The 10,376-nt window shown below is 40.9% G+C and overlaps 1 protein-coding gene across 6 annotated transcripts in view; it reads right to left on the bottom strand.

The window, feature by feature from the left end:
• Positions 1-2,745: 2,745 nt before the first annotated feature.
• The window catches only part of TACC2 (transforming acidic coiled-coil containing protein 2), a 90,655-nt gene continuing 83,024 nt past the window's right edge, over positions 2,746-10,376 (bottom strand). For all 6 annotated transcript variants that reach the window (XM_072870859.1, XM_072870862.1, XM_072870860.1 and 3 more), the window contains 4 exons: positions 6,151-6,311; positions 5,452-5,558; positions 4,199-4,319; positions 2,746-3,267 (listed from right to left, as the gene is read on the bottom strand). In XM_072870859.1, the coding sequence (XP_072726960.1) occupies positions 3,202-3,267; positions 4,199-4,319; positions 5,452-5,558; positions 6,151-6,311 (455 nt within the window). In that variant the 3' untranslated portion in view covers positions 2,746-3,201. The remainder of the gene's footprint in view (positions 3,268-4,198; positions 4,320-5,451; positions 5,559-6,150; positions 6,312-10,376) is intronic.

Here is a 10,376-nt window from a genome sequence, read left to right as displayed (position 1 = left end):
TACATACTGTCTACATTACAGGAAAATGCTACATATTCGCACCCCGTACGATAAACAAGAAGAGGGCAGCGTTTCTTACATATAGGTCAAGACATATTTAACAGATGGAACAATTTTTATCTGAACATCTGTCGGGTCTGCCTACTGCTTTTTGCCTACTGAGAAATACGGTACATGGAGTAACGTGATTAGGAAATACAATCATCCCTTTCTAAGAAGGCAGACTTGTTGCTTCAGGTTACTCTTTTTTCCCCCCTCATGTCAGCTTCAACAACGAGTGCCACAGCAATGTAAAGACGAGGACAGAGAAGTAGCTCGCGGAGGTGGTGACTCTTGGAGCCAGGCTTTTTACATTGCAGTTGTTTGAGTAGCAGCACTGAACGCTCACTCCAGGCGCTCTGGATCCGTCCCTCCTTGCCCGCTCGCAGAAGGACCTGAACGAACAGGACTTCATAACGCCACCTAGAACAGAGCCACATTGAACCCAAACGGACCTGCGTGTTCATGGTCTCCACTCCTGGCTGCATCCCCTCAGCATGAACCTGACCATCCAGTATTGAGCAACAACATTAGGTTTGGCCGTTCCTTACAAGTAAATGGATACAACTACACCAGATTACAGCATGCTAACAAGCTCCCACTTAAGTTAAATAATTGTAATTTATCTTAGATGCAACTGATGCAGCTTAAATATCTCTGAACGTGCTCAAGTGCAGTGCCTCATTAGCTTCTTTTCCTTCCTAATTGCCAGGTAAGTCATTTAACTGAAAAATGACAGATTTAGGTAAGAAGTGGGCAGTACTTAAAATGCTTTTTTACAGCTTTCACATAGCGTGGATACGGCTCATCCTGGCATACTGACAAATCATTGAGTGGGATTTTGTATCAGATTGCTGCTGAACCAATAAAATTAGGGATTGAGATTTATTAATAGGGTTTATTTTGAGAGGAAACATTTACCTTTGTTTTTCTCCTTAGCTTACTCTATACTCTTCTCTTTCCAACATTGATTATTTATTTCTATTAAAAAATTTAATGAGTCTGAACTGTTTGTGACTACTTACTTGCTTGTCCTTTAATGATCGCACATGCATCTGAATGCCCTGGACATTGCTGAGTTCCTTGTCTGTTACAGTCTTCATCACTAGAACCTACACAGGTGTAACACTGCAGTGCTTCGCCTGGCATTAAGGAAAAAAAGACCACTTATAACAGTAGTGTTTAGAGTTTACAAAAAAGATTTTAAAATATCAACTACGCACTCTTTCTAATTTTGTTTGAAGCATATGCAAAAATTGCAAAAAGGTTTAAAAAAATCTAGAGATTCTGCAAATCCTATCAATTTTTCCTTTTTAGAGGTGGTCCAGATACTGGTTTTAAAGATATTTTAAAAAGCCATTTATTATTATGTTGTTACAATTTGCCCTTAAAATAATCCAAGAATATCTGATATTCTGTAATTGCATCCACATCTTCCTGTAACATTTTCAGAGCAGAGTCCACTGTAACAGCTTGGAGTATCATGGTTTTTCCCCCCTCCGTCATGGTCTTTGGTCCACAGTACCATGAAAAAGTACATTGTAAACACATAAAATCTTAACTATGATCCATATTTCATTTTCTCCTAAAGTATCAATTCAGCTGGAAGGCACAACAGTATATCTTAAGAGTTTTGCCTTTGTTTAAACATTACAACCGTAACTCCATCCTCTTTCTTTCCCTTGGTTCAAACTACATGGTCTTTTCAAAGGCAAGCATGAATTTGAAATAGATTTAAAATACCATACTTCAGACTAGCAGGGTAGAAGGCACACTTGCTGTCCACAGGGACACATGCATTTAAATTTGTTCACATAGATCTTTATGTTTATATTAAATAGCAGAGGTGAAATTCTGTGCTGCTAACCACATACACAAAATAATCCGAAACCAAACCAACCCAGGAGAGAAGCCCAGAACAGCAAAGAGGCTCAGCCATGCCTGAAGTAGGAAATGAAAAAGAAATAAAAAAGGAAAGAAAAGGGAGTTGACTTACTTTTGAGTACAAAAAGGGAGCTGACAAGAACCAGGCTGAAGACTGTCCACATCATGGAGATACAAGAGATGTACCATCAGCCAAAGAAAGCAGTTTGTTTGCTATTAAAGCCTTAATGCTTATCTTACATACCTAATCCTCTGCAGAGGATAACTTATAGGATAAAGAGGTGTGCAAGAATGCTACTTATCTAGCTTATTCTGGTTGTACTTCTAATCACACATAGTTCACCTCCACAAACACTGCATGCAAATTCTTCCAGTAGCAGGCAGAAGACAATGTCTTCACCTTTCAGTGATAGACTTGCTTAAAAACGACCATCCCATCATCGCGTGTCACAGCCTCCAACTCATGCAAACAGTCTCATTACACTTGCCTATGTGATTTGCTGGATCAGGGTCAGAGTATTAAACGTTTTTTAGGATTAAGCTTATGCTTGGGACATGAATGGTCCAAATCTAGCAGAGAGAGAGATATATTTATAGAGAGAGCAAGGTATAGACATAGATATGTGCACATAAGTAGTATATTCTTGGGACCCACGGAGTGCTCCAAGCAGTGACCCATGAAGCGCTTTCTGTGGAGGAGTTCCTTCATAAAAGCTGCTGTATCTGGCGCTGCACATGAAGTAAGCAAGCGAAGTACATAAAACAGAGCCATACTTATCTTCAATTTTCAACGAAAAAATTTATTTACAATAGAGAATTTCATTTAAGTGACATGCATTTTCTTTTTTTTTTTTCAGTTTTAATTTTATTTTACAAATCAGCAAATGCAGATAAAGTTTACACTCCTTAAGGCAAGAGTCCCCATGCAAGTAATACGTGTTTATATTAAATCCAAAAGACATCCAACATGGGAACTCATGTACAAAGGGAAGGCTAGGATCAGCAATTTGTAATTTCTTAGAGAACTTGACAATCTCCCTGATACAGGAACTTTGAGATCAACTTGCTATGAATTATACTATGAAAATGCAAACAATAGCAAGAAATTCTGATAGTCATCTTAGTACTGCATACAATTAAATCAACTTTATTTAGAAAGAAAATACAGTAGTGCATACGAAAAAGTGAAAATATAACCTGTCCACATAAATGTATGGACATCAGTGTGCCAATGGTCATATTGCACTCAATATCGAAGTCCAGAAATTTGGTTAAAAGTTAGCTTTTCCCCATTTTGGCAATCAGTTCATCACAAATCTTTGTTAATTCTTCTATCTCTTTATTCTGGAAAATAAAAGGCAATATTAAGTATTATGAAAAATATTGTTGCATTAAGCTGAGTATTTTTTCTTAAATTATCCAACCTTTGGGAGAAGTGTGGGACAATTAATTTTTCTCCAATACTGAGAACAGAATATATATACATATATATATAGAGAGAGATGCATACATAGTACGTATAGTGCATTCAAACAATATGCTTACTTATTTCCACATACAGCTCCTCTGACATACATAAATACAATTTAGCACTAAAGCAGACAGCTTTATAGCAGTCATTCCTAGCACACGATAATAATACATAGTGTAAATTTGTTTCTAGGCTGCCCTTTTATAGCATTATTTTCACCCTGTTTTCCAGGGGCTCTGAGCAAGGACGAGCTGTGCTATACTGAAAGCAACCTCCTTTGCTGAGCTAGAGAACAGGAGATATAAATAGCGATTTCCTACACTTTTGCCCTAAGCCGTACAGATCTGTATCTGCTCATTTTGTCTATGCTAACAGTGGAGGCATGTAAGCTAGCACTGGAATTACAGCTAAAACTAAAAATGGAAACAAAAAACAAAAGAGGAACTAAACCAAGAAGACCTTAAACCCGAGAACCAGAGCAAACCAAGGGCCCTGCTCGGTACACAGGTGCACACTGAGCTTTGACCGAGCCTGAATCAGCCCCGAGGGGTGGCCTGTGGCGGAGATCAAAGCCCGGCAGATGGGTCCATTTGCCTGAACTGCCCGGTGCACGCAGCTGATTTTGGTATAAGGTTTGGGTATAGCCAGGCCAGCTGGACGTGAGGAGCAAGACAGGTCCTCGGGCAGACCTTGGCTGCAGTCTGAGCTCCAGAGGAGAGCTGGATGCAGCCACTCTGGGGAAGTTTCACTTAACTTTGGTTATCCTGTTGACTTCTGTGTTAAAAGAGCTGAATCGCTATTTACCTTTTGTTCCAGTGTTCTTTCCAATGCGTCCACTTTCAGCTGCTCTTTACGAAGGCTGGCCTGATACGCTGCTTGCTCTTGCTGAGCCTTGCCTCTCACTTGTGCAATTTCAGCATTGGCTCTAGAAAAACACAGATTTTTGTCACGTCAGGTTCTCTACAGGAAAGGACAGCGGGTACCAAAGGATGGACTGCATCTTAACCGATGGGTGGTGAGGGCAGGGCTACTTTCTCCATGTCTTTGAGAGTATTCTGAGACTTGTCCCTAGAGACTCTTCATGACTCCCTCTCTTGCTCAGCAGAGGCTGCAAAGTCTTTGCTTAATGTCTGTGTCGTTCCCTTCATGCTTCTCTCACATATCTGTGCTGGGGTCACAAATATCACTTAGGTAGAAGTGTTTTATGGCAGTTTTTAAACCTGATCTCCAGTTCTTACAGACTAGACCCACAGCTGGGACAACAGCTGGAAAGCAAATCCAAGTCTTACTTTGTTTCAGGCACTGATCAATGCTAGTAACATTTTTGAAACATCTTTTGGGTCTAGGGGACTGTAATACGAGTCCTGAATGTAATCCCTAGAAATGCTTAATTGGTCATTACACGGAAGCATAGAAAAAAAAAATTAAAAAAAACCCCAAACCAACCAGAGCTGCCTCTCTTAAGCCACAATCTGATGTCTGCTCCTTAGTGGTGGCTTAAGGAGTCACTATCCGTGCACATCTGGCACGGTCTTTTGTGCAACTATTCCTCGCCGCCCTCAGCACAAGTTGGGCTGATCCAGCTTAGATAACTGGTGTTGCTAGGGCGAGCCCGCCTACTGATTCTGCACTGAAACAGCTGAGCAGCACTTACACGTTCTGTTCTGCTGACTGACGCAGGGGCAATACTACAGCACAGGGGCAACAGCCAGTCTCTGGGGGCAGGAATACTGGCTGCAGGTGCAAATATCTGAGCACAGCCCTCCATAGCTGCATAAACCTAGCTAATGGCTTCTTTCTTGGTCTGCCCTGGAAAATACGTTAAAGAAACACGAAGGCATTCGATAAAGACAGAAGTTTAAGGTGTCCCGTATGGTCACGAGCTGGAAGAAACGCCAGCACATTACAGAAATTCTCATTACGGCATTTCATTCCAGCTCCATCACAGAACAGCCTCTGCTCTGCATATTGAAGGAGCAGGTTTGGGATGCAAGGTCCAGCCACAGGAATCCTCCTGCAGCATGAACTCCTGAAAAGAGATGTGTACAATCAATTACCTGTCCAGTTTTTCCTCAGCGTGAATTTTGAGTGCTTGATACCTCTGCTCTTCCTTCTTTACTCGTGATAAATATTCTTGTGCACATTTCTTTAACACTTCTTCATTCTTAAATGAGAAGATTACATTAAATTTAATCCAAGAGGTTGAACCTTAGGACAGGCACCTATTTGCGGGAGTCACACCGAGATATTTTAAGGGCTGCAGTCTCACACGGACACCCTGCCACAGAGGCCATCTGAAGCAATATTACACAATGCAAAAAGCTTTACAATGCTTCCGTTTGCATTTGATACATGGCTGCAATCCTTCATCTGAGGATTACGTTATGTCACGCACTTTGGACGCAACCTCTGACCTGAGGAATTCACGGCCTAGGTTTTAACAGAACGCTCAGTCCAGAAGCCAGCCCTGACCTGCGCTCAGCTCCCGCAGTTATGTGACATCTATTGAAACCGCAGTGTCACAGGTGGGAGCAAGTTACTCTTGTGCAAAACCTTCCTCTTTTTAAAGCTATTCCAAAACGAAAGCACAAATGTGCATTCATGTTCCGCCTCCCCCCAGCACACTGCAGCCTAATGTAGTACGTCAGATCCAACTGGAAACAAAGACGTGCCTTCTGTTAAGCAGCACGGGTAGACATGAGAGCCTGCTCGGCTCTGCTCTGCTCTTTAAAGGAGGGGACTTTAACGTGACTCACCTTCCGAAACCCCTCCAATACTTCTTTCATTTTTTCGTATCTCCTGAAAAGATCTGCCAGTGATTTCTCCACTGAGTTCAGATCTGCCAAAGCTTGTTCCTTCTCCACTATCAGCTGCTGAACAGTGTGATGGGAGACAGATTTCTCTCTCTGTTCATCCTCTGTTAGAAAGAAGAGAGGGGGAGGAGAAAAAGTGATTTTCAGAAGGGTAGTAGTAGTAAGAACACTGATTTCACTGTCATCTATAGTTTCTACTATACTGTGCTCTACCTTGTGTATTAGTGAGTTTGCGGGATCCAGAAAAGTCATTTTTATATAAAAACACAATCTTGTTTTGGAAAAAGGTTGCTAAATACAGTGATATTTAAATATTTTGATGTTGGGGAAAAATGTGAATGTATCTCTATACTGATGATTTATTTCACTCTGAACTGAGCTGTTCCCATGAAAAAGGCAGGTGTTGGATTTCCCTTGTTTGCCTGAAGATGCACTAGCTGAAGGAAAGGAGATTTATGCATATTACTAGCACTGGCAATAAATTATTTGCCATTGCTGATATACGCTTGTCATCTCCTGGCATCTCTTCTAATCCTGTACAAACACGGCACCTTGTTTAACGGAATTCAACTCAAATTCCTCCCTTGGAAAAACAGTGTTTTGCAAACTCTCATTCTTAGGATTACTGTAGCAAGTGCCAGAAAGGAAATCCTACATTAGACAGACTTTCTAAGTTCTGGTCTGCAGAAAACATCTTCCAAGCTTCTCCTGTGGATAGTCAAATTTGAGGTGGGGATGGTGGGAAGAACACAACAGGAATCCAAACCCATATGGAAGAGAACTTTCCAAAGGAATTGACCTAGTAATAAATTGGAATACCCATATAACACTGGAAGAAAAGGTCTGGCATTGTCTTCCAAAATGCTTCATTGTTTGCTTCATATCCTAGAATATGATTCTTGTGTCCATGTTTTAAGGGCTACTTTGAATGATACTGAAATGAAAATGATTTTAACATCATAAAACATAGCAGTTTTATATTATCGTTTTCCTTTGTCTACAATGGAAACTAAAATAAGGTAAGAAGTTCTTCCATGTAAAAAGCACAGGGCATTTCAAAATCTACAACTTTTCATTCAGGCCTTTATATTTTGAAATATAAAGAACTAAAGAAGAGTTGTTTTTTTTTTACTTGAATAGAAGTCTTCATCTGAATTAAGTATTTCCTAGAGCTGGTCAGCTCTGAAATGTTGCAGTTGATACTGTCCCTTCCCAAACTGAGATTAATCTCTTCCTTTTGCATATTCAGTCCTTTCATACACTTTTTTGCTAGCATAACTAAGCCCCGAGCAGCGGCGATGCCACGCCGTGTGTCAGCTCACGTTGGCTCTGTTCGGTGCTCCCCTGCGCGCCCCGACAGCACCCTGCTGGGGCAGAGCCTGACCTGAGCTCAGTTTGCTCTGTGTGGTGCAGAAGATCGAAAGAACCAGGGAAGCTCCCAGGGCCTGCACTGAGTTTGCAGCACTGGAAACTGTAACACCTTTATTTTACAAACACCTTTGATACGGCAGAACTGAGAAACCCAGAGCCCTGTAATGCCACATCACTTTGATAACATTTAACGTTTCATAAAAAATAAACATTCTTTTCTATTTTGCCTTCTGAAAGACACTCTCTGATCATCTGTAATGCCAAAATGGATGTATTCTCAAGTAAAATGAGAAAACCATTTGTCATCCTTTGTTTATTTTTCTACACCTGAGAAGCTGTCACCTTGTGTTCCAGCACAAGATTTATTTAATCACGCTGGAGATTACACACTGCCTAGCCTAATTCCAGAACACTTACTGGCAGGATCCTGTTCTTTGGCAAAACCTCCGTCCTCGCAAGTGCGTGCAGGGGAAGGGATCCATCTGCACAATCATGTCAGGTACTTAAATGTATTTAGTCACAACTTTACTGTTTCTGAGACTGCTGCCTGCGGTATTTTACCAACTTCCTTCTTATTTGTTTCTAGGGCAATCTAGAAAGTCAGTAATTCATGACTCACGCCCTCACAGCTACCGAGCTCTTCCTGTTCCCAGCGCACCGCCGTGCCCTCCTCTCTCCTCTGCTGGACCAGCTCCTCACACACTCATCCCAGCCCACCTCAACTTGCACATGGGAATTACGGGCAAGCCATCTCCGATGCTCCCGTTCTCCTCTCCCGCTCCATGCTAGAGGTGTCCATGGACTGGGGAGCGAGCTGAGGCCTCATTAGACTCCCAGGGGAAAACAGGAATTTATACTGCGGGAGTGACATATAAATTGAAAAGAGGGAAAGTTTCCAGCGAGCTTTAGGAAAGGGGCATCTGATAATCTCAGATAACAGTTAAGAGACGTTTAAAACCAAAGTGGATAAATACTACAGAAAACAGAAACTGGCATCCGGCTGCAGGGGGACTGGAAGATCTATGTGATATTTTCTGAAACTATGATTTAGCTTTAATGAAAAAGCTGCTTAGTGGGACTGCGCTGATAATAGTCTGCCAGTCAAATCTTAGTTAAGCAGTTACAGATACTTATTTTTAAAGATATTTATGAGGTTATGAGATTAAAATATTTTCATTAAATGGCTTCCATGTCTGCAACACACACTGTCCACGGCTCACCAACAATAACAACAGTATGCTCAGGACTAACACCATCCAAATTGACAGAATCAGAGCACCACCACAGCAGATCCGCTTTCAGGCTCAGCTCAGTATTACTTACATTACTTAATGGGAATGCAGCAAACGGAGAACAAAAGCAAAAGAAACTAAAAATGCAAAATGCTGGTGTGAAAGTTGGTGAAAAGCTTTACTTACCAGGCTTGCCTGATTTGTTTTTGCAAGCAAATAGCAAGAAGCAACAAAAACGGAAGCAAAACAGAAAATCAGGAATTGTTAGGAAAGCAGAAAATAAGTAGTGCAACAACCTGTAATGCACAAAGCATAACATCTGTTTGTTTTTCATAATGAGAATTTAATTATGTATTTAAACATACAAATATAAGGATACATTTTTAACAGAAAAAAACCCCAACATTACAAATCCATCAATAAAAAGGAAATCCACGACAGGGATTTTGGAAGGGAACTGTGGATGGCTGTGATCAAGGTGTGTGTAGGGTGGGGTGCAGTGAACATCGGGATGACGCTGGCTCTGTTCCACACGGCTGTCAGTGCCACACAGTCGTGAGCTGCAAAACTTGGGCAACAGTCAGCGAAGCAGTAGCACAAGCAGCAGGCCAGCCTGGAAAGCCTGTTCTTTTTTCTCCCCCCTCCTCAATATTAACAAGAATGTGTTAGGGGCTGAGGCAAGTGTAAGAAAAAAGGAAAGAAAGTTAAAGCACCAGTAAAAAGCACGGAAAGAGACACTAACAGGGATCTATATGTTGACAGCTTGCAAGCTTTGGCTGTACAGAGCGTGGCATGAAACTAATTGCATAAGCTAACTCGGGTAATATTGGGTTCTGTATGTATATGACAGCAAATACTAGACATTCCACAGCCCTTGAAATCAAAGGCAATTACTGTTTGCAGTGCATGTTTTCAGTGCCTTTATAGGCAAACATACACAATCATATATTGTTAATATGGAATATTTTCAATATTCATTATACATACACATGACAACCTATAAAAAGCTGAGCAGGACCTATCAACCACACTGAATATTCATTAAAGGGATTTGGGAAATCGGTTGACTTGTAATGCCCTCCTAACAGGGCTGTATAAATAGCTCAGAAGGGTTAAATCATAAATAGAAACAGCACAGGCATTTCTTTTGTTAAAATGCATATTTTGCTTTAGCAGTAAGGCATTATTGTGATAATAGTTCAGTGAAGTATATGCAAATAGCAGACAGACAATCATTTTCCTCCACAACATGGCATGTGGATGAGTGAATTCCTTTATCAAAAGGGGCAGTAACTTACGAGAAATGACAGGAGAAAGTGGGACAATTACATCAAAAATTTACATTAAATGCAGGGAGAGGAAGCATTTAACATATTACCATGCTGTAGAATTTGCATACTGCCCTAATTGACACATGCTTTCTGTATCACTGTTGTTGTTTCAGTTCCTTTGCAAATGGACAGCAAATTACATTATTTATAGCCATAGCTCTTAAAAACTTGCCATAGATAATTTGAGAGGCTCTGACTGATACTCTGAATTTGAAGTTTAAAGATCTTTCTATTT

This window comes from Ciconia boyciana, chromosome 8 (assembly GCF_034638445.1).
Source record: "Ciconia boyciana chromosome 8, ASM3463844v1, whole genome shotgun sequence".
In the NCBI taxonomy this organism is placed as follows: Eukaryota; Metazoa; Chordata; class Aves; order Ciconiiformes; family Ciconiidae; genus Ciconia; species Ciconia boyciana.
This window is presented reverse-complemented; position numbering and strand designations above follow the sequence as displayed.